Source organism: Helianthus annuus, chromosome 8 (assembly GCF_002127325.2).
Source record: "Helianthus annuus cultivar XRQ/B chromosome 8, HanXRQr2.0-SUNRISE, whole genome shotgun sequence".
Taxonomy (NCBI): domain Eukaryota; kingdom Viridiplantae; phylum Streptophyta; class Magnoliopsida; order Asterales; family Asteraceae; genus Helianthus; species Helianthus annuus.
In genome coordinates this window covers 1,105,635-1,130,591 of record NC_035440.2, presented here as the reverse complement: position 1 = coordinate 1,130,591, position 24,957 = coordinate 1,105,635, and the positions used below count along the sequence as shown (strand labels likewise).

The window sequence follows — 24,957 nt, the reverse complement described above, 5'->3', positions numbered from 1 at the left end:
TGGGTCTAAGTTTGGGCTTGAAACTTATGACCATGGAATAAACTGTCATTACACATTTTTATATATTATTATATTACGTAGCAAAAAAATACATAATATATATATATGCACACACCGATGATTATCAAATATTAAAAAAAACGATATGATTCATAAATTTAAACAAACGTTTATATAAAAAACGAAATGATATAACACATAAACTTAAACCATAGTTCAACAAAAAACATCAAATATTGAAAGACTAATGAAAGTCCAAATCTGAAAAAGATTTTACTATATGTCGGTTCGGTTAAGGTGGGTATGGAAAGATTGATAACCATAACCGACCCGATGCTTTCGGTTTTTAGCAAAACAATTAACCGACCCACCGGCTTTCGATTTGGTTCGGTTTTATTCGGTTAATTCGGTTTTTTGCACACCCCTAGTTTTAAGCCAAAACAAATTGAGATCGATTCGCTATAAGCTGGAATCAAGCTAAATTTAATACACCAAGCTTGATTCGGCCCTAAACAAACATTTTAATTATAATAAGTCAGAAACTATAACAAAAAAAATCGAATCGAAATAGCTTTGTGTGGTTTAAATATGGTTATGGTTTTTGTGATAATCGAATAACCAAGCCGATATCGTAACTTAACCTTCATTTTAACTAAACCGAAGTACTATTTTTAACCAACCAAATTAAACAACCGATCCAGTTATCTTTGTTAATATGTGTATTTATTTCAAAAGTTGTTTTTAGAGAGTTTGAGTAGAGCCCAATACAAACCAACTAGGGGAATCTTAAGATAAACGAGTCAACTCAGACTCGACTTATTTACACTCTAGATGGAACTACAAAGGTCCAAAAGGATCCTTTTATCCGTCTACCGGCCAAGTTTTCTATTATACATATTCATTTTCTAACACATCAACCATATATAGAATTTAAAGCCAACATAAATTATTTATGTTGTAACCACTTAAGCTAAAAGGTATTAATTGTATTCTCTTGGCCGGCCAGAGATGACATTGTACTTTAAAAAAATATTAAATAGATGTTCAAGTCACCTTCATGTTTTATTATGAGATTATTGTCCATTTCAAACTGTTTCAAAAACCAAAAGCATGAAGCTATATATGTAGAAGTTGATTGTTGAACCTATTAGAAAATTGGCCGGTCTCATGTGAGTATTACATGAAATATATATATGTATGTATCAAACATCAATGTCATAGATCAATTCTAGAATGTTAAGTGCATGTAGATTATATTCATCTTTTAGCTTCTTGTTATATCCTCTTTGGATTTCAATAATATGCTTTCACCCACTGAACAACTGATTCCAGATTTTGATCCTTTGTCTTGTGTCAAGCAACATGTTGTCATTTTTAAAGCAAGTATACATAAATTTCCTCATATGTATCAAATTTCATGCTCGGCAAACAAGTTACACATTTAACGCTTTTCAATAGAAATTTCATAAATACGAATATAATTTAATATGATTGAATATAAGGTGAAGTGAAGCAACCCAATATAAGAAAAAAATTATTTAAAAACTAGCAAATGTTAATTTGATGATTTGACTTGAAAATTGATGTTTTATGTAATTCGTATTTGAGGATTTCCGCTCCTAATGAATGTTCTATCGGTTTAAAAACTATGTTTCCTTGTAATGATTGTAAGGATCCTTATGGTTACAACAAAATTGTTTACTTTGAAAAAGATGTGTGGTTTCATTAGACACGCTATGTTTATCTTCTAGTTTAAATAATAAAAAAAATGTTTTATCTTTTTATTGATGTTTATTTCTAAAATTGTTAAGAGACTAACACAAATATTGTTCTTGATTAATGCTTATGATTAGTTTGGACTGAATTTGAATTGAAAAAGAACTTTGTTGAACTTTTTAGTTCATTTAAATACATATATATATTAAATATAGCGTAAGTGGTCAAACTGGAACTTATTAAATTAAAAACCTATAAAGAAAGGTCACATAGGCAATTTTAATATTTGTACAAGCACTACTATCCTTTTTATATACACATAAACAAATTAGGATTAGGGTGTCACCCACACATGAACCATATATTTACATGTGTCAAAAAAATCAACCTTAACCCAATTACACTAAAAAAACGTAACACATCATTCATTTAACCAATTTATCTAAATGTGTCCAACATGGCTGATGGGTTGATGTGTAGCGATCAAACAATAAACGTATAAATGGTTAAGGTTAAACATGTCACCCTGATTAATTAAAAAAGTTAACTTGAACACGACCCGACCCGTTTAATTAAGCAAAGGTGTTAATTATGTTTGACTGACCCATTGATGAAGACTACCCAACATTTAAGCTAAAACACAATTAAGGGGTAGCCCAGCACCATAATTGTGTTTTAGCTTTAATGTCCATGTAACTTATATCTTTTCAATTCATTCTTGAACCTGAACCATCTATGCAAAATCAAAGAAAACTAGACCTTGTACTCTAAACCCACTATCTAGTTTTTGCCGTCCACCAAATCATCCCTAAGAACAAAAAAGGAACGAGAAACCTAAGCCCGAGCCTGAGCATGATCCCGATCCGACCCGAGGGGGCATTCATGGTTCATGACGTTGTCTTGAAGGACACCATGGATCAAGAAAGAAGAGGATTCATGAGGCTGGTCCATTGTTTGGGGATGAGCATATAGACGCATCCTTCCTATTTTGTACAAGTACATCATGATTACCCCATTCCAAGAAATTTATCTCTAAAGGGTTAAATATGTAAAGTCAAAATAATTAGCTTAATAAGAAACATGTTGAAAATTTAACTACGTGTAGCTTAACGGTGCATTATTATTGAAATAATCAGGGTCGGTCTTGGGGGTGGGCGCGTCGCACCCTCGGCCGAGGCCCACTTTTCTCGAGGGCCCTAATTTTTTTATGTACAGTGTATATATTGTATAACAAAATAAACCACTACGATCGTCATAATGTAGTGGTATGCATATCACCTTTTAAAGTCTTGGTACCTAGTTCGATTCTTGGAGTTTTCTGTTTTTTTTTTAGTTCTTCCTCCCCCCCCCCCACCCCTCTCTCAAAAACACCTGCAATTCGAGCCGATCTCAAGTAGCTCATTTGCACCCCTCGTTATGACCAATTTGTAAAAAACTTAAATAAAAGAAAAAAATATGTGTAAAATAATGTAATAATAAACTAAATAAGATAATATGAAATTCTTGTTACTATTCATTGGTTTTGAAATTTAATATATAGATAATTGAAACTTAATATATAAATAGTATAGATAATCGTATTTTAAAAGTTATAAAAGAAAAAAAATACATGTGTAAAATAATATAATAATAAAATAAATAAGATAATATGAAATTCTTATTACTATTCGTTGGCTTTGAAACTTAAAAAGTAATAAAAGAAAAAAAAATATGTGTAAAATAATATAATAATAAAATAAATAAGATAATATGAAATTCTTGTTACTATTTATTGGCTTTGAAATGTAATATATAGATAATGTCAAATAAAGGTAAACTTTATCTCTAAAAATAAGAACAACCAGCCTCATCAAACACACTTGCAAACTTCTTCGCTTCATCAACCAATTTTGTAACACCACCAATACTCTTACACGCCTGCAACAACTACGAATGACCTATCACCTATCTCACTTCTGTTCCGAACTTCGTCTCAACGTGTCCACATTCACCAACCGCATCAGCTTCTTCGCCTCCGCAACCGATATAATATCATTGTCACTCTGCCACCGTACTAAAAAGCAAACAATTACAAATCCGTTAACTAGATTCAACGGTTCTCGATCCATACCTGTACGGTTTTGTCCTAACAAGTGTTGGTGCGTGAGAGTTTGATGAGTGATTTTGTGTCTTGTGTTGATTTTTATGAACATGATTAGTTGTGCTTTTTGAAGAATTGATTTTGTTTTAGGTGATTAAGAGGTTAACGGTTGTGCTTTTTGAAGAATTGATTTTGTTTTAGGTGATTAAGAGATTAACAATGACACTTTTAGAGAGAGAAAGTGATAAGAGAGAGAAGAATGGACTAAAAAGAGGAGAAAGAAAAAGATGAGGGTGGTGGTAGAGTTTTTTTTAGAGAGAGAGGGGGATGAATAAGATGAGTAGTGGACTCATCTTTATACTTTTTTTATTTCTTTTAATTGTTCAAGGGTAATATAGTTATTTTACACATATTTAACTGAAAAATCTAACAAAGGTTATTGATAAGGACCACTCGAGTTTAAATAGTGCAATCGCCGAGACCAACTTTGTAATTATTAACACCTTAGGATCAAGTCTGTAAAAATGGCATACCACAAGGACCAGAGATTTAACTCTTTTATTATTTATAAAACTAGTTAAATATGGCAACTTGAACAACCCTAGTAGTTAAAGGCGGTTATACATCTTCGTCTTCAGTCCTGTTTTAGGGTTTAGGGTTTCAATCCACAACCGCAAACACACACAGAACCTAAACCTGTAACTCGCCGCACAAAACATGCCGGCAACGGAGATAACCGCCGACGCGTTATCGGCGTCCGGTCGTACATCGGAGAAAATGAGCCTTCCAACTCTCCAATCCAAAATGAAATGCGATCCAGAAGGCTATGAAACCGAGCTCACTCTTGTGTACAACCAATTCAAGTCCTCCGTACAACTATTTCAACAACAAGCGGCGTTGAATTTCACCTCCGCCGTGAGCGGCGGCGTCGGAAGTGATCCTACCGTTGCGAAAGACCTCGGTGATCGCGCTATGTTTCTCGCTCATGTTACTCCGTTTTATCCTGTGCAGTTGTTGAATTATCCGAAGGAGCTTGTGGAGTTTTTGAGCTCATCTGCTCGTGTGCTTCCGTCTTCACTTCGTGTTACTGTTACACAAGCTTTGATTCTTCTTCTTAATCGGAAGGTACAATTAGTTTTGGAATTTATGACGGTTTGAAGATATTCTCATGTGTATTAGTTTTCAACTTATGTGCTATGTTTTATTACATTATTGAGGTCTAGGTTTTAGAAAGTGCTAGGCACAGGTTTAAAACTGATTAGTTACCCGAAGTATAAGCACTGTATATGATTGAATATATAAATAATATGTGTGCATCGCTCTGATGCACGAAAACTTTTTGATTCTATGTGCGCTTTTTGTACGGCCCTCGCTTTTTGTATAGTGAAGCACAAGCCTACGCGGCATAGCTTGTTTTGCGCTTAGGCTTGCTTTTATGGACAATGACCGAGGTAGGTTTTGTATATTAAGCAATATGATTTGACTTCAAAGCGAAATTGAAATTGTCTACTGGACGAATTGGTTATTTAGTTCTTGCAGTTTTCTGGTTACGTGGAGTTACACAAGCATATAATCTTACTAATTTTTGGTGTAGAATTCTGTCATTTACCAAGCATTTTGGGTTTGACTTGGAATGTTTATCTTAATAGATTGTTGCTATCAAGGAAACTCTTCCATTGTTCATGGAACTTCAGGTTTTGAGTGACAAGCCCTTAAAGGTATTGGCATTCTCTCATGTGATTCATAGTATCAGGCGTATGAATCAGAAGCACAAGAATGAAACAGAAAACAGAGCACTTCAAAGTATTTTATTTTCAATGCTACAGGTATGTAGGTGTTTCTTATGCCTTTTAAACCTCATATTATACGATTATTTATGATTTGGATATCATAGGCTTTTATGGTGTTTTAGGAAGAGGATGAAAAGAAAGCAATGAGGTCACTTGTCACGATATGTGATCTTCATAGGAGGAAGGTTTGGTTTGATGATAGAGCGGCCAATGCTATATGCCGGGCCTGTTTCCATATGTCGTCAAGGTTTATTACAGTATTCATATTAAAGAAACCTATTTAATGTATCATGTATAATGTACTTAAACAGATATTTGTTGTTTCATCAGGGTTATGATTGCTGCTCTATCATTTCTTCTTGATTATGAAAAAATTGAGCAAGAAAACGACAGCGATGAGTCCAGTGATGAAGAAGAACCTACCCACCAACCTCATGTAGTTGTGAGTAAAGAGGCTATTTACAAGGTTAGTCGCGTAATTTGTGACATTTATTGGTTCTAAAGGTCCGGTATTTCTTTCAACAGTTTTTTAAGAAGCAGTTTTCATGTTTTATCAAAATAGGCGAATAACACAGGAACAACGTCTAGTAAAAAGAAGAAGAAAGCAAAGTTGCAACGTGTAATTCGTAGCATGAAAAAACAGCAACGTATGTCTTCGGAGCGTGAGAATAACGTGAACTACTATTCACCTCTGACCTCTCTGAAAGACCCTCAAGTATGTATAGACACTAAATAAGTAAATATTATTTATATTGAAAGAAGTAAATCACGTATGTTGAGTAATATAATTTATCTGCAGGGGTTTGCTGAGAAGCTGTTCTCGAAACTTCAAACTTGTAAAGAGCGTTTTGAGGTAATTGTTTACACATTTGTCTCGTATTTGATCGGTTAATTGAAGATAAAAATAACATTATTGTCTAACATGTTTAATATTCTGGCTCACATATCTAATGTAGATAAAAATGATGATTGTAAAAGTGGTTGCTCGCACTGTTGGTCTTCATAGATTGATTTTATTGAACTTTTATCCTTTTCTTCAGAAGTATGTTCAGGTATCGTATCCTCTGAATGCCTTATACTCTACTTGTTACTTTCTTCACAAGCAGTATGCTTTTTTATTGTGATTTGCATTCACAAATACCTTTCTTGTTATTGGTGTTTGCAGCCCCATCAAAGGGATGTGACGAACTTACTAGCTGCAGCCGTTCAAGCCTGTCATGATATGGTATCCATTATAATCGTTCATTATAAATCGTTTTAATTGGAAGTTTTTGTTTATTCCTCATTTCCTTGTTTCTACTACATACCGAAATGACAAGTTATGTGTACCAGGTGCCACCTGATGCAGTTGAACCATTGTTCAAGCAAATAGTTAATCAATTCGTGCATGATCGCTCTCGAACAGAGGTCTTATTTGATGGATATTTTCAATCATATTATCCTTCCTTTTGATGTAATTGTTTGGGTAAAATTCCAATGTTTTCCCTTTGCAGTCAATTGCTGTTGGATTGAATGTTGTACGTGAAATATGTTTGAGAATTCCTCTGGTAAGCCTTTTGTTGTATGTCCATGTGTCTACCTATGCAGTTAATCTCGGCGATATATCGGTGATATATCGTCGAGATATCGGTTATCGGACCCTCGCCAAAATATCGGTTCACAATCTCGGTAATAATATCGGTGCCGATAATATCGGTTTATAATCTCGGTGATATAATCTCGGTAATAATATCGGTCCCGATAATATCGATATTTTGTATTTGTGAAATCGGTTGTCTCGCCGATAATATCGGTTGGCCCAATTTTTATGCTTTTTCTTTAAAATCCTGCCATCCAAAGTCCAGATCCCATTCATTTGCGTTATTTCTAGCTCAATTTGTGATATCAGTTGTCTCGCCGGTGCTGCTTTTCGGCCTGAAACCACTGAGAAGAAGATGCTTACCAGGAAGAAAGAAGAGATAGCGGCGAGTTTAGACTTTTAGGGTTAAATAACTTTAAGTATTTTAACATATAACCCCTCTTATCATTCACTAGTTTATATTTAGTCCTTGAAACTTATAATTTTTTAAATGAAAAGTGTAAAATTAGTTTGTGTGTTTAAACATTAACCCCCTCTATCTTCCCTAGTTTATATTTGGTCCTTAAACTTCAAAATTTATGCATAAAAAGTATAAAATTAACATTATATACTTACTATTAATATTATATAAGTTCTAGTATATGTATATATAGGTTCTAGATATTAATATATATATGATTATAAATTACCGATATCCCACCGCGATAACCGATATCTCAAATATCGGTCCTTGACCGATATCCGATATTTTTCCGCATTGACTGCATAGGTGTCAACGTGTAAACTTCGGTAGAAATAACAGTTTTTTAGTTAAACAAAAAACTAAGTTTATTATGTTTTATTTTTATGATCAGTTAATGACAGAAGACTTGCTGCAAGACCTTGTGCTATATAAGAAATCACATGAGAAAGCAGTTTCATCTGCAGCTCGTTCACTTATCTCATTGTTCAGAGAGGTATCGTAGAATCATTCTCTCTCTCCCTCTATATATATACACACACACATAGATACATATTGTGTGTGCAAGAATCATGTGGCTGATGAAACTGATTTTTTTGTAGGTTTGTCCCTCACTACTTGTAAAGAAAGACCGAGGACGGCCCATTGATCCAAAGGCGAAGCCAAAAGCTTTCGGTGAGGTCACTATTCCCAGTGATGTTCCTGGGGTTGATTTACTTCAGGATGATGTTGGCGATGATGTCAGCAGTTCTTCTGATATGGATGATCACTTAAATGACGATCTTGGAGAAGAGGATGCCGATAGTGATGATGACGTCAGCACTCGTGAAGGTGGTTCAGAACTTAACTCTGAAATCGAGGATGATGATGATGATGGTGATACGCTGATGGGAAGCGAAGAGGATGAAATGAGGGAAGATGAAAGTGATGTTTCATGCAGTGACGATGATAATGATGGTGTGAAAAGCTTAGGTGAAAATAAAGGGCAAAAGAGGAAATTTGCTGATTTTGATGAACAGCTTGATTCCGCTAGTCAAAGTCTTAGGGCTCTTAAAAGGCTAGCAGGAGCTAAATCGGAGAATAATGACACTTCCGATGCAGTAGATGGTATTCTTTCAAATGAGGATTTCCAAAGAATCAAAGAGCTAAAGGTAAGTTTCATTTCACACCAGAAAATGTTATTTTGCACGTATGAAATTAAAGTTATAATTGTACAATATGCAATTTGTGAAAATAGGCAAAGAAGGAAGCGAAACTTGCATTGGCTCAGCATGGAATGTTGAAAAAAGGTTCAGATCCAAAATCAGAGCACTTTAAGATCCCTAGTTCTGATCAACTCAGTTTGAAAAGAGTAGATGGATATTCACTTGAAGTAAGTTTCTTACTTACAGCAGTTCCGTTTTTCTAATAGTTAACAGAAGTTTTGGTAAATGTTGAGGAGTATCTTCCTATGCTATTTGCACATGAGAGTAATTGAACATACTTCCAATAAAATGAAAACCTGTAACTATGTTTATATGAATGACTTGCTAAAACTTGCATTTATGCTAGTATCCTTATGTTTGTTTACAAGTGGCGAGATGTGTAATTTTTCGTATGGGTCAAAATGCTGAATTACTTTTTACTGAAAGTTTTAAACATTATATTAATTAGTGTTAAATACGATTACGAGAAATATTTGGTTTTAATAATAATATGTTATTAAAGTATAACCTAAATTGACCCGTTTCTTACGTAAATGGGTCAAAATTGCCACCTCTATACTAAGCAGTTAATGCGGTAAAAAATCGGATATCGGTCAAGGTCCGATATTGGAGATATCGGTAATCGCGGTGAGGGGTTGGTCATTTGAATTTTAATATCATGCTGAATTTATATATATAGCAATTTAGGATACTCTCCTACCATTAAAACACTTAACAATTGTAGCAAGTAGGAACCAGGGATGAGCACTCGGGTATATTCGGTACCGGTACTCATTTTCCCCGTTTATCGGTACTGGTACCATACGGTACAGGTACTTACGGGTAAAACACCGGTACCAATTTTTCCCATTTTTCGGTACTGGTACTTTCGGTACCGGTAGTACCGGTTCGGTGCCGAACGGGTATTGTGCTCATCCCTAGTAGGAACTGATTAAGCCTTAAAATAATAACAATTAACAATTAAGACTTAAAACACTAATAGCAGCAATAAGAAGAAAGACGAATGGTAGAGCTAAGAATAAAGGTACTAAGATCGGGAAAATCGGTGATATATCGGTCAATATCGTCGTTAATATCGGTACCGTTATTCTTACCGATATTTGACACCGATATTTTACATGATGCCGATATCGGTGATATATCATCATCACGATATAAGCTGCATAGCCTCTATATAAAGACGCCTAGCTAGTGTATATAAATTGCTTGTTTCTCAGCATCCTTCTGTTTGTTTAGTGGTGGCAAATATTGACGTGTTGGGTAGTTGGGCAGTATGGATCTCACTTGAAAAGCCTAATACTGTTTATCTGAAATTTTGAATTGTTTAGTGTTGGATACGATCACATGAAATATATAATTTTTAAATATGATTACAAAAAATATATTATGCATTACAAATAAACTCTGATGACTTCCCGTTTGACCGGGTTTCTTCTGTTTTCATCCATTTGATTGGTGTATGTATACCTATAAATATTTGTAGGCTAATATAAGAAAAAAGATGACCAAAGAAGAAAGGAAGGCCTTAATGAAAGCGGGAAGAGAAGAGACAGGGAAGTATCAATCAAAAGCTGCTGTCAAGCAGAAAAAGGTTTGTTTTATATCTATCTTGCTATTTATCTCTTTTCCCTGGTTCATTGGTTTTCGTAGGTGTGTGTTATAACTAATTTACAACTTATATAACTTATAATTGATGAGAACCATGGTGAAGCAGAGGTCTCAAGAACTCTGTTAAATTGATACACTTGATTTGTATGTCCATCCAATTTGCATCCTTATGAGTGACGGAGCATTCAAGATTTTTTTATTTACTTAAATGACAATAAAGAATATAGTTTTAAATTTGAGTAAACTGCCATTTTGGTCCCTGTGGTTTGGTCACTTTTGCCACTTTAGTCCAAAACTCAAACCTTTTGCATCTGGGTCCATGTGGTTTCAGTTTTATTGCCATTTTGGTCCAAAAATGAAATCAGGTCATATCTGTCTTATAAAACCCTGTAATTTTGTCCTTTTCCGCAGGGGCAAAATAGTCATTTCATTTTTATAAATAAATACCAGATTTTATAAGACAAATATGACCTGATTTACCCCTGAGGAAAAGGACAAAATTACAGGGTTTTATAAAATAATATGACCTGATTTCATTTTTGGACCAAAATGGCAATAAAACTGAAACCATAGGGACCCAGATGCAAAAGGTTTGAGTTTTGGACTAAAATGGCAAAAGTGACCAAACTACAGGGACCAAAATGGCAGTTTACTCTTTAAATTTTTTGTGCGTATGCAAACGTTATATGCCCCTTTTTGTTGGTATTAAAGTACGGTCTATAAGTTTTTTTTTTTTTTTTTTTTTTTTGTTATTTATTGAAGGTTATTTGTAGTTGTGTTGTACTGATTTATATTGAATGATAATTGATAGACTGGTGGGTTAAGCAACCGGCAAAAGGAGCATAAGAAGGCTATGCCTTTGGTTGCCAAGAGATCAAAGATTGCAAGAGTCAAACGTGAGAAAAAGATGAAGCAAAGGGGCGCTGACAAGCAGTTCAGAGGCCGTAAAGCCTGGAAATGATCTACAATTTTGCTCGAGTTTTATTTGTTTTTTTATTTGTACGGTGAGTATTTTTGCTGCCAAAAGGGAGAACTGTTAATCGTGCTTTCAAATGGACAAAACATATGTTACAAATTTATTTTGATGTCTTTAAGGATAACATTGATACATAACCAAAACCTACTCCCTATGTCTTCTCCCTAAGACATATCGTAGGCACGAAGCCGTCTGTGTTGCCTGGCAGGTTTGCGTGCTTCACCATACTTCACCTATGCATGTTGGTTCTGTCGGTTTGGTTGAATCATTCACCATTGATGCGACTATACTTCACCTATGCATGTTGGTTCTGTCGGTTTGGTTGAATGATTCACCATTGATGATGTTACTGTACTTCGACAACGCACATGTGAATCCCGTTAAACACAGGAGTTTAGGACTTTTGTACTTGATAAAAAAACTTAAAAAGTCAAATCATTATTCAGTCTATGCTACAGTTAGCGGCAGTCAATCTTTGTGTGTTTGTGATACATCTACGTTATGTAGAGGAAAGACTACTGAGATCCGGACAAAGGTTTGGTTCTGTCACTATGATAGACCACACCCCTAGAGGTCTGCTAAAAACCCGACCCAAGTGTTCGAAAAATCGGGGTTTTTAAACCAAACCTGACCCTACCCGTGGGCTGGGGACCGGGTATGCATATTCTGTTCAATATCTGAACCCGGGTTTTTTAGTGTACCCAGGTTTCCATAAAACCCGTACCCGGGTTTTCGTAGTACCTGGACCCGTTATGTACAACTTCTTTTGAATGTCCAGAGCTTGTATGAGGCTTTTTTAGCCAGTTTTCAAGGCATACACTATGTATAAATAAATGTTCCCATTATATTTCTATGTTTTATACAAAAAAAAAATGACTGCGAAAACCTAATCTAAACATGAACCATACCCGACCAATATCCGACCACTAACCGAACCCTACCCGGATCCGGAAATAGGGTAACCCGGGTATTGAAAACCCGAACCCGAATCCGGGTAAACATGGTATAGATTTTCTGGCCAATACCCGAAAAGTCAAAACCCGGTCATACTCCTGCTTGGGTATATACCCGAATCCGAGTATTAAAACAACCTGGTTTGTGCACCTTTACCACACCCCCCCTAGTTAGGGTGGGGTGTTAGCGCTATATCAGTTTTACCTCTTTTATCTCTAAACTATCCATAAGCCATGGTCCATGGATATGGTCATCTTTCGTATACCTCTCAATCTCTTAATCTTTGAGGTTTGTACATCTCCAGATAAATATCATCCGTTGAATCTGCTCCTCATCTACAGTTTTTTATATGACAACTTTGAGATTGATATCCACCTTGTAAGGGAAACAATTCCCTATTGGTCATGTAAGAGTATTGCGCATTGCACGTACCAAACTCACATGTTTACCAATAAATGCATGAAAGAACCTCTCTCTCGAACTTTTAGATAGTCGTTGTAGGCTTTACGCCGTTGCTTTTACGTTAGAACATTTATATACACTTTGCTCTTTCAATGACTTTCTACTCATTTGACCTCTTATTTTAAAATTTATTTTTTTGTTACATGTTAGACATGAAATGTAACGAATTTAAAAGTTAATAAGTTGAAATTACCACTAACCGATTGACCATTCTTGTGGCAGATTTACTTGTATGATGCAATTGATGGTTTTCTTTTTATTTATAGAGTACATTTTGTTCCATAAGACTTGTTGAGTTGTAGTACAATATTGGGTCAGACAAGACTTGTTGTACAATTTTGGGCCTGGCCTGCATTGGATTTTAAGTTTTAACTTCCATCATTCATTTCCTATACCAGACTTTTGGGCCGGTCAGACAAGACTTGTTGTAAAGGTAAGAGGTGAACCGGTTAATTTCAATAATCGGTTCGGTTAACCAGTTATACCTGTTAATTTGACTTTTTGACTTTAACCGGTTATTTTTTAACTGGCCCGGTTAATTACTTTAACCAGTTATTTTTGGTTAATTACCGTTTTTTTCTTTAATTTTTCGGGTTTTTTTCGATTAACTGGTCTACCGGTTACTATACTAAATATCCCTAACCGGTTACTAACCTACGGTTAAAAATAACCACTAATTGGTTATTCCTCAAGCAGTTAACAACCGGTTACGGTTTTGGATAATAACCGATTACGTTTAATTAACCGTTTATTTTGTGCACCTCTAAGTAAAGGTATACATCTCCAAATGGTTGAGGGTCCTAGTGGTGTAGACTTAGGATATGGTTTAAAGGGTGTGTGAGAGAGGTGCACAAATCGGGTATTGGGTAATATCCAAATCTAGGTATGGTCAACAAGGTCAAAAACCGGGTTTTGGAGAGAAAGTGATCCAGTTTTTCCGGTTCTGGTTCCGGGTTTTAACTAGTTCCAGTTGGGTATAATCATGCTGGAACCAGTTTCAAGTAATACGGTATGGAACCAATCTACAGTCGTCGGGTATGCAACCGGGTACGCCAGACCTGGATTCAGGTCAGGTTTTGTACCCGGTTTTTTGTGCACTTCTTGTACTGAGTTCACCGTTGTCAAAAAAGGCTAATTAACTAGCTACACAGGTGTTTTCCTTCTGATTTGGTTGGTTTTGATAAATGTTTAGTGCCTAAATGCTAACTACGGTTTAGAATTGACAAATCAAACCGGACAAGATAAGCATGTGTGTGGTGGGTCCTTGTTTTGGGTCGGATCCAAAAAACCATGAAGATTGAAAGGAAACTTTTGTTATAGTTTAGCATGTAGCAAACAAAGCATGTGTGTTCGATGGTGTGTGTTTTGACATGTCTTTGTTTGTGACGGTGGGGTCTTGTGCCTTCAATAATACAATTATCCACTCAACACTCTCTACGTACTAAAGTTTATTCATAATTTTTAAATAATAAATTTCCAACAGTTTAATTTAAGATTCACTTTGTCGGTTATGATGATCAAGTGTATCATTTTATGTAACTTATTGTGGGTCATTGAGTCAAGATGTAAAAAAATATATACAAATATTTTGTAAATGGTTTATAACGAGACAATGTTACATTGTTATGGAATACAAGTGTGATATGATAAATTTGTAATGTTTTTTTTCGTTTTAGGTTTGAAAGTAATGATACTTTTAATGTTTTATTCTAACTAAACATTGAAATTATATGATGAAAAGGGATGATTTAGTAACTAAATATGCTTTAATCTAATAATTAAAATGATGTTGTAACAACATAAAAAGGATTACAAGTAAACATTGACTAAAGAAGTAATCAATTAACATCAAAGACGACATTACTAAAATCATTATGATAAGTATCAACGTCAAGAAGAGATTTGATATCTAAAGGGCTGAAAATACAATGATAACTAAAAGGAAATATATGCAAAGAGAAAGTATAATGTACTTCACTCCTTAACGTACATTAACGTACTTCACGAAATATATAACATGCGTAATTATTTTTTTGACCAAAATAACGTGCGTGATTTTGGATCCCGTGCGTGATTATGTGGTCCCATGCGTGATTATATGTTCCATGCGTGATTATACCCCTGATCCAACAGTTACCATTGTCTCCTACGTGAAGTATGATAAGCCGTGATGTATGTTAACCTTTCTCTATATGCAAATTGATTGATTTTTTTTTTTTGAACTGTAAATTGATTGAATTATTAACCCGGAAAAATTCACTCAATCGTTTTTTTGGATAGAAAAATTAGAATATTATTACTAAAGTTTTTATATTGAAATAATGTAGTTTTATTTTACTTAACCCTAATACTAAAATTACATGTTTGTCTTGATATATTGCTTCTTGATCTTTCGATCATGCTAAAAGTTCTTTAAAAAGAACCGCAAGAAAGAAGATTTAAATGTAAAACGAAAGAAATAGAATATACAAAGATGACAATGAGAGAGGAGATGAAACAAAAATACACGAAAGATGAGATAGAATAACGGAAAGAAGACGTGAAACAACGAGAAAATAATCGAAAAGTTGAGCTTGAACTCGATTTCAAGTTGAAGAAAACAAATTTGAACTTAGTCTAGAGAATGGGGCACCTCACGGGCAAAGGCTTGAGGGTTCCAACCCTTGTTAGAACACTGCTGCCATCCCTAGTGTAGATTGTGTGGGTTGGTTTAACGGGCACATCAAGCCGTGCAGGTTTGGAGAGAAGGGGTTTGAAGTTGGGGTCCATCTTTTAAATGTTGTGTATGTGATTGGTGGGTGTGATAAAATAGTGGGATCCATGGTTCAAAGGTACTTTGTATTACAAGGGTAGGACGTAGTCAGTGTTTTGTAATATAAGGGTACTTTGTAAGACCATGTGTAGTGGGGCGTGATTTTTAAAAAAAAAAAATTGAAAAAAAACGCCCCTCCCCCCACTACACCGGGCGTTTTGGGCGTTATAATTCAAAAAGTTTGAAGCCGGGCGTTTTAAAAATCACGCTAAATTGGAAAGGCAAGCCGGGCGTTTTATTTGAATAATGTGCATGGGTCAAATGCATGGGCCAATGGGAGACTTCCAAGTGTAGTGTCATTTCTTTTTTTTTTTTTCTTTTCTCTATAAAAAAAATAATTGTTTATTGATTGGAAGGGGCATTATTGGATAATGCCCCACTACGCCACTTTTGCTATAATGCCCCAACGCTGACTAGAATGCCACGTGTCGGATAATGCCTCATGGTGGGGGCATTAAGTTAGTTCACCACTACACATGGTCTAAAAAATTTAACATAACGTTAATTGATTGGTCGTGACAAGAGTAGCTAGCCCTTGGGTGCCCCTTTCTCCTCTGAATTTTTCTCTTTTTTAGAGTCCTAATTTATTCATTATTATTCTTTTAAGTATGTAGAAATGTAGAAATTAAAAAAAAAATTGTATTTTGTAAACCTTGTGAAAAAAAAAAAGCAAGCCTTCCCGACACGGCAGAGAAGTCACATGGAAATGGATTTCATTAAATAGCCGGTTGTGTTGATGTGTGTGTATGAATGGAGAGCATGTGGTGACACTCATTGGGACTACAAAACTTGATGCAACTTATCCCTTTATTCAAACCCTATACCATAAATTAAATTCCCGGTTTTTATTTTTTTAGAACAACCATAATATACAAAGAAACTTAGCCTAGATCATCTAAAAGAAGGCAAACATGATATCGTTTGATTTAACTTTGTTGGAGACCAATGCATTAGGCTCTTTCAACACGAACCGAAATGTGCTATATTAAAGAGCACGGAGAAACTTCTTGGCTTTGGAAACGGGAGCAGACACAAAATCGCTCACCAACTCAAAACTTTATAGGTTATTTTTTGAATGCTAGAAGATTCTATGATTTATATAACAGGGTTAGCGACACTGTAAAACCCAAGACAACAAAGAAAATAAATAACAAAGGAACAATCTTTATAAGTTATACATTTGTTTGTTACAATTGGTTTGAGTACATATATAATTTTTATACATTACACGTAATAACATTGCACGTTAAAAAATAAATGTAGTTATTCCGGTTAACCGTTAACACCAAAAAAAATATAATAAACATGTATACATAGTTATAAATGTAATACCAGATAACTAATTGAAATATTCCAATCTGAAACCAATATCATAACTAAATATCTTTAATCTTTAATAAAATATAAGCTACATTTTATAGCCTAGTTTTATAACCGTTACATCTATTGTAAAAAATCGCTAAAATATTTTATAGTATCATAACTAAATATCTTTAATCCTTAATAAAAAAAAAAGTGGGAGGTAACAGTTAAGATGGGGTAGGATAGGTGTTAGTTTTTCTAGTTTAGTATTTATTGATATTGGTATAATGTCATACATGACTTCTTTATTTAGTAAGCCATGTTACCTGTCTCATAATGTGGGGTATACATGAGATTGATTGGAAATGAAACATTGATGTTACAAAATAAAAATATAAAATACACTACCTATAAATAACACAAGATTTTGATGGAATTATTGCTTAAGTAAGTTTTGTACACCATTCAGAATTATTTGCTGGAGGTATGGATAAGTAGTTTAAGCATATTTTTAGGGCATGTGGTCGACTTTTTTTTCTGAAAAATAAACTAATTTCTTTTTTCAAGTGGTACGTTCGTCCATCCTAGACTTCACATAGGTCCGCCCCTGGTTTTGTCAATGATGTAACTTCTCTTCTTGGTGATATATAACTTAGGTCTTACCAAACTCATGGGTGTTTCTTTATGAAAGAATTTAATGCTATTTCATGTGCATTAAATGAATGTACCTTTGTGCTTCTAAGTTGTACTAACTTGGTAAAACTAAAATCATTTGTTGTTCATGTAATTGTCATCGGTTGAATTAGGTCTACCAATACCATGGGTTCTTTAAGACTGAAATAAATGCATTTGTTAGTGCATTAAATGGTTGTACATTAGTGCTTCTAGTGTTGTACTACCCTAGGTAAATTCTTCTCTTGTCAAATGTCACTGGTTACACTTTTAGGTCTACCAAAATGATGGGTTTTTTATGAAGAAATTTAATGCATCTTTGTTTCATGCATTGGATGGTTGTAAATGTGTGCTTCTTTTGAATGTTGTATACTTGTATTACTCTTTATATATATGGTTAAAAATGGTTGTACTCTCTGCTTCTCTTGTTGTACGGTCATGAGTCGGTGGTTTGTTTTTTTCAATTATTGGTTACCGTTTGTACCATATTATCCAATTTTCATGTGAGCAATAGGGAATAATTTTGATGTTTTTATGTAGTTTATATTATTTTTATAAGGTCCCATTCTGTTTTTTCCCATTTCTTTCCTTTTTTAACTACTATTATCTAGGGTTGAATGTTATGCAGAAATTTGGTTTTTTTTTTTTTTATTTATTATTTTTTTTTATAAGCAAACATATGCATTTTCAAACACTAGTAAAGTAAAGTAAGAATACGTATCATAAAAAAATAAAGAATAATATTACCACAATAATCAAGGATAATATTACCACAGTTATAATTGATGAAATTTAACAAGCAATAACAATTGTAGCTCTTGATTCATCTGTTTCAATTAGGGTTCATAATTGAATTCCCTAAGTGGCAATTTGTTACATGGAAACAGAGACAGGCTAACAAGAGGTGCAAAATTTGTTTGCTTATGTAAGTAATTTTATATAATATTATCAACACAATATTGCTTTTTTGTTAACTTAGAAACAAATCGAAAGGACCCGTGGGGCTTAAGACTAGCACCGAGAGCCCCTCGTGCAGCGAAGTACACCTGCGTTAGCTGTGACAAACCCCACAATGGAAGATGGTCTTGCACTTAAGCTTGATGCTCGTGCATAACTTTTAGACGCCCCTGCGCCTGATGGAGTGAAATAGGCACCGTTTAACATGAGGTCGCCTTCTGAACGCCAATTCCAGTTTTTCCATTCGCTTTCTGACGCCTCCTCTCGTTTTGTCACCTAAAAATATATAAATATAAACAACTAAAATGACAAGTTTTTTTTTTAATTTTTTGATACTCACTTCTTTATTATCATATGTATTGGGAGCTAGAAATCTATTCCCTTGACTATTGATGGTTGGTGAAGCACTTCCTCCAATTGCATACATTTCCCAATGGGTATAGTCATTGTTAACCACATGGAAATACCCATGCCTACATCTATATTTATCCAAAAAAATGTATATCAATAAATGGACATCATATACTTAGTTAATCATATAAATATTAATAAAAATAATTTCAATTATATGGAGATAATTAATTAGTAAGACATACCTTGGCATCCTTTGTACAAGGCCTTCACCAAAATGGTTAAATGCAATTGTGACTTGCATATTCTTGTCTTGAAGTAAAGTGTCACTATGTCCCAATAACATGACCTTATCATGATGTGTCATGTAGTTATTGGATATGGTTATGGCTGTGGATCCATGTATGGCATCAATTAAACCATCATGACAATTAGCCAATGAACAATGATCCACCCATACATGACTTCCACCAAAGATGGAGATCCCATCACCATCCGATATTGTGCGGAACCCATAATGGTCCGGTGAGTCCCTAACATCGGTGTTCCCCCCTTGCTTACAATCATGTATGTTGACACCATGTATGATGATGTTTGTCACATATTGTATGGTGATGCATGGTCCACCGGCTATATGAACATTGGCCCCACGACCATCGATGGTCTTGAATGAGTTCATCAAGAGTTCTTCTTTGAGTCGAATGGTCATGTCATGTGCAAATATGATCCATAACGGTTCGTTTTGGATCACCCCGTATCTTAAAGTTCCCGGTTTAGGGTTAACCGGATCATCATTTTTAGAGTCGGTGACAACGTATATTTTACCATCACGTCCACCAATGGCGTGTTTTCCAAACCCGATTGCACAATCGGCTAGCCGTTGGCGATTCTTTTCCCAACTCTTGTCACACCGCCAGCAATCGTCGATTGGATTTCCGGTCCCACATGATAGAGATCCCAAATTCCTCCTAGATTCATTTATACTCCTACATTGCCACATAGAATATATATGTTACACTTATAAGTTACATTTTGTTTAAAAGAATGTTACTTTTTTTTAAAAAGATTTGGGGGGGGGGGGGGGACAATAATAAGCATTTGAGTTTACCGATAACAGATTCTCACAATTAATAAAATACATTTAAAAAAATAAAAACAATAACAAAAGTGTAATGTTGAAAGTGGGTTATCTTAGGGTACCTGTGGACATGTTCTACTACAAGATCAGGATCTTGTACATGTGAAGATGTAGTGGAGATAGGGGCAAGAAGAGCAAGAATGAGAAGAAGAAAGATTGGCAACTTCATGTTTTTCTTCTCTTCCCTCTTGAGATATACAAAGAAAGAAGAAAAGAATGTGTGTCAAAGATGAGTGGTGAATGGGATTATTAATACTGAATTTTGAGAGTACATACAAAGGCACATGGTACTTCACTCATGCAATCATAACTCATTCAACGTATACAATTTATAGAAATAAATAAATAAATCCCTAGAAAAATGGAAAACTATATTACTAGTATATATATGCTAGTATAGGTTGAATGGGGTTAAATAAATTGCATTTTTCCTAATTGTTTTAGTTGTGGCACACTTATGTTGCATCTTTAATTATTGATTTGTGTGTTAAAGATAATAAAGTTTAAAGCAATCTTTTCATGAACATAAGAGTTGAAAATTCATGTTTAGATTTTGGTATAAGGTTTTAGCTTTAGACATTAAATTCATCGTCCCACTTTATGTGTTGTATCTTTGTCCTTCACGCATTATAGGTTTGTAGATTACAATAAATTTCGTACCAATATGTTATTCAATATACATCGACAATATGTCCAATTTAGAGAGTGCGGTGGCAAAAAATACAAGAAAGTTGTCGTTCCAAAAAAGAAATTACGGTCCTGAATCGTGTTTTATTAGTGAATCACTGGTAATGATATGTGATACTAACTAGCGAACAATTACACTTTATGCAACTTAAAAAATGATTACGTTTTAATCTAGGTGGACCCTTAATTTGTAATTTTTAGGCTACATTAAGATTTTCTTTAGATGAATCATAATCTATTGACAATGAAATGTGTACAAAACAGTTTCTATGAAAATGAAAATTTTGGACCATATACAAATAAATGTTAGTATATAATTTAATAGTGAAAAATATTGCAAATCGGCCCTTTAGTTATTGATTTATTTAAGAGTTTATTGGCATTAACAATTGAAAGCGAAAAGAAAAAATACATATCTCAAAAAGTAAGGTTTATTGGCATTAACAACGGAAAGCAAAAAGAAAAAGAAATCATAGATATACTGAAAAGATATACTAAGACTACATGGTATGGTGATGGACCATCCTTGGAGGATGGTCCGTCACGTAGGCGACACGTCACAATCCTCACTAAGATGCTCCATCCTCCAAAACTACAAGGCATGGTAGGATGATCCTAGTCATAGTCCTCACCATGTTTTTTTTATTTTTTTTATTATTTTATTTTTTTTTAACATTTGACAAATATACTAATAAAATATTTTCATTAATATTAAACCCACATTACATAAATATTAAAAAAAAAACATAAACTTAAAAAAAAAGACTTAATAAAAATAAACATAAAGTTAAATAATTTGATGCTTTTTCATGATGTCGTCTTGTAGTTTTTTCAACATCGAACGTCTCGGCTCGGGTTCGTTCTCGACATTAATCATCATTATTTCCCATTCCTTAAGCCGAATTTTTTCATCGGAGATTCGGATTTTCTCATTCGACAATCGGACCTTTTCTTTTAACTTCTCGTCCGATGCACGGCTTTTTTCTTCGACGGCCCGCTCCTTCGTCTTCGACTTTTGGGCCGATATGTCGTTGTACACTTTTAGGTGTTCCATAAACTCAACCATGTTCGGGTCCACCGTTTCCTTTCCTTTTCCCTTGGCCCGCTCCTTTTTTGTTTTGTCTCGGCCCGGTGGACGGTCGGGTTCACGTACGTTATACTCGTCTTCGTCATAGTCGGCGTCATCATTTAAGTTAATGTGACACCTCGCGTCCGACCCACCGGCGCTTAAACTACCCGTTTCCGATGTTTTTTGGCGTTTCGCCATCGCCACCTCGTTAGGAATGGGCGACCATTTTGGGTCGTCTTTTACAACCATCCACGCGCGAACGTGAGGAAAGTTGGAACCATGATTTTGCTTATACTTTTGCAATGCCATTTTGAACACATCCTCGTCGTTCCACCCGCTACGACGGTCACTTGTATATAATTTGTTATACTCCTCGCAAAACCGATTAATGGCCGAGTTCAATTTTCGCCACTTCGAGGAAACCGAGTCGATATCTCTATACGGGCCTTGGTCCATCATGGCGAGAAACTTGGTCAATACTTTGGACCAAAACCCGTCACCCGGTTGATTGTTACCTATATAAAAATGAACAAATAAAATTAAATAAACAAAACATATAAAATAATAAAAAAATTACTTACTGTTATGAATTAAAAAATTAAAAAACCTAAACTAAAAACTAAACTAAAAATTAAAAAACTAACTGTGAAGAATTAAAAAACTAAAAACTAAACTAAAAACTTAAAAACTAAACTTAAAATAACCTACTGTTATTAAAAAAAATTAAAAACTAAACTTAAAAAATATTAAATTTAAACCAAAAAAAAACTATAAAACTTAAAATGTAAACTTTATAAATTTAAAAAGATGTAAACTTTAAAAAAATACGAACCTTTTACCGGGTTGTCGGAAGTGCCAAGGAAAGCCTTGGCTAATGCTTCTTCTTCGATTGGGGTCCATTTAATCGCCTTCGGTTTCGACGCTTGATCACCCGCTACTTGTTTCCCTTTGTTTCGTTTTCCTTTCCCTTTTGGCGGTTGGGTTTCGGGCACAATCTCCACATCATCTTCGGGTTCGGATTGAACGGGGGGTGTGGGGATCGGTTGGGGTTGAACGGGGGGTGTGGGGATCGGTTGAGGTTGAACGGGTGGAAAGTTCCAAGCACCCCGCATCATCATTTGTTGAAGAGCTTGATTTTGGGAGATTTGAGTGAATTGGTTGGGCGATTGTTGGAATGACGCAAAAGCGTTCGATGAAAATTGGGAGAATTGGTTCGGTTCTAGCGTTGGATAATACCCCGGAACCGAAAAAACATTTGGTTGGGTCGGATTGGTGGGAGTATTCGGGTTGTTCGAAGGCGTGTTGGGAGTATCGGGGTTGTTGAACGGATCCATGAAAATTATGTGGAAGAAGGTTGAGAGTGTAGTGGAAGAGAGTGTAAAAATTATAGGAGAAAATGGTGAATTGTGGAAGTTAATTTGGTGTTTGATAGTGAAAATGGGGGTTTAATTTATATATTTTAAAAATCTAGCCGTTTGGCTTTATTCAAAAAATAGAAATTTAATTTTTTTTTTATTATTAACGGTCATATTTTAATAGGGGGGCCCACATCTTTGCGTCGTCGCCAACGTCCCTTTTCGGACGGAGAAGACGGAGACGGTAGGGGGCGGCACGGTGTGTGGACCGTCGCCGACCCGCGACGGGCCGGGGCCGACCCCCATACCGTATAGCCTAAAAAGTAAGTCAAGCGATACTGTCAAATTTTAGTATAGTACTATATTCTATAAAACAATATAGTATATTATACGTTACAGGAAAAGTTTAATTACATAGTCTCTTAAAAATAGAAAATCTTAGAAAAATATTAAACAGACTCTGATTAAACTATTTCTGGCAGTACTGAACGTCTCATCGAACTCTATAATCTTATATTTTAGGTTTTTTTGCTTTAGATATAAGAATTTTTGTTTAAATCGTTGTGTCTTTATTTGGCATTGTGTTTTTCCGTTATTGTATCTTTTTTGCGATTAATTGTGTTTTTTTTTTCCATCGGCATTGTATTATATTTCTTGATCCATTATGTCTTTGTATCTTTCTTAGATTTAGAAGAATTTGTATAACTTTACCCTATACATTACCACTATTAATATAAATATATAAAGTATGAAAACAAACATATAATAGTAATTGGGTAACCAATGTAGGTGGATATCTTTTTAAAAGAATAATTTATTTGACCTTTAAATTTTTTTTTTGAACGGCCAACAAACTCAATCCCGAGCACTCTCGGGGCACCCACTGGACAAACGGAGTACTCCGAGAGTAACCCGAGTCCACCACCAATTCCGGGGAAAACCCGGTAACCCATCCGCCCGTAGGCACGACGGTGAAATTACTGGTAAAACCCGTTTGGCTCAAGGATCCAACCCAGGTTTCCCTGGGTCTCCTATCATTGCCCACCAGTGCCTCACTCTGCACCAAGTGAGAGTCGAACCTGCATCTCTCAAGAGAAATGCAAGCCCTCCACCACTTGATCTAGAGATCATTGGCTATTTGACCTTTAAATTGATCTCAGCTTTAACAATGAGCTCGTATTATAATCTCAGGATTCCCAAAAAAGATATAGCATGTATAGACTTGCTTTTAGAAAGTGTAAATACAGTAACTTTCATATTTTCATGGGTGTTTGAAAAATTTATGATTGTTATAAATTTATATATATTGTGTATGTATATGTTCTACTGTATGGGAGTTTTCAACCGGTCTTCTTATGCTTAATTGACGTTTTATGGTTGTTAACAATAGAGAAATCAAATTTTAATATTTCAAATTTGACATATTGAAGGATAGAAATTCCAGCTAAAAAATATTTGAGGACAATCTTAACTTTCTATCTATTTTCTTTAATGGAGCCTTTTCTAATTGATGTCTAACCCAGCTAATTTTTGATGACGTTGATAATAATGTGGAAAAAAAAAATAATTCTCTCTCTAAAACCACAACACCATCACCCACCCTGCAACAACATCCGACAACCACCTCGTGCGACAACCACTTGGACTGCCATAGCCGCAACCACAACTCCCCCTAGTTTTCTTCCATCATCAAAATGAAAACAAAGCCATCATCCGGTCTACTTGTCTCAAACCTTTAAAAATATGGAATTCCGCGGTTGAAGACCCCTCCACTGAAACCACTA

The 24,957-nt window shown here is 34.9% G+C and overlaps 3 protein-coding genes across 3 annotated transcripts; 1 reads left to right on the top strand and 2 right to left on the bottom strand.

Annotated features, from left to right (window-relative positions):
- Positions 1-4,387: 4,387 nt before the first annotated feature.
- Positions 4,388-11,568, top strand: LOC110871668 (protein SDA1 homolog). Its single transcript, XM_022120387.2, has 15 exons — positions 4,388-4,921; positions 5,446-5,622; positions 5,709-5,833; positions 5,917-6,052; positions 6,149-6,301; positions 6,386-6,439; positions 6,543-6,638; positions 6,752-6,811; positions 6,919-6,993; positions 7,080-7,133; positions 8,020-8,121; positions 8,228-8,776; positions 8,863-8,997; positions 10,314-10,421; positions 11,250-11,568. Exons 1-15 carry the CDS (start codon positions 4,514-4,516, stop codon positions 11,397-11,399), a joined length of 2,382 nt encoding a protein of 793 aa, XP_021976079.1. The 5' UTR covers positions 4,388-4,513; the 3' UTR covers positions 11,400-11,568.
- Positions 11,569-18,339: 6,771 nt separating this feature from the next.
- Positions 18,340-20,657, bottom strand: LOC110871669 (probable pectate lyase 5). Its single transcript, XM_022120388.2, has 4 exons — positions 20,125-20,657; positions 19,170-19,910; positions 18,914-19,052; positions 18,340-18,849 (listed from the first exon to the last, which is right to left on the bottom strand). The coding sequence occupies exons 1-4, from the start codon at positions 20,229-20,231 to the stop codon at positions 18,628-18,630; spliced, it is 1,209 nt and encodes a 402-aa protein (XP_021976080.1). The 5' UTR covers positions 20,232-20,657; the 3' UTR covers positions 18,340-18,627.
- Positions 20,658-21,508: 851 nt separating this feature from the next.
- LOC110871670 (glutathione S-transferase T3-like) lies at positions 21,509-23,486 on the bottom strand. Its single transcript, XM_022120389.2, has 2 exons — positions 22,651-23,486; positions 21,509-22,333 (listed from the first exon to the last, which is right to left on the bottom strand). Exons 1-2 carry the CDS (start codon positions 23,150-23,152, stop codon positions 21,537-21,539), a joined length of 1,299 nt encoding a protein of 432 aa, XP_021976081.1. The 5' UTR covers positions 23,153-23,486; the 3' UTR covers positions 21,509-21,536.
- Positions 23,487-24,957: the final 1,471 nt, after the last annotated feature.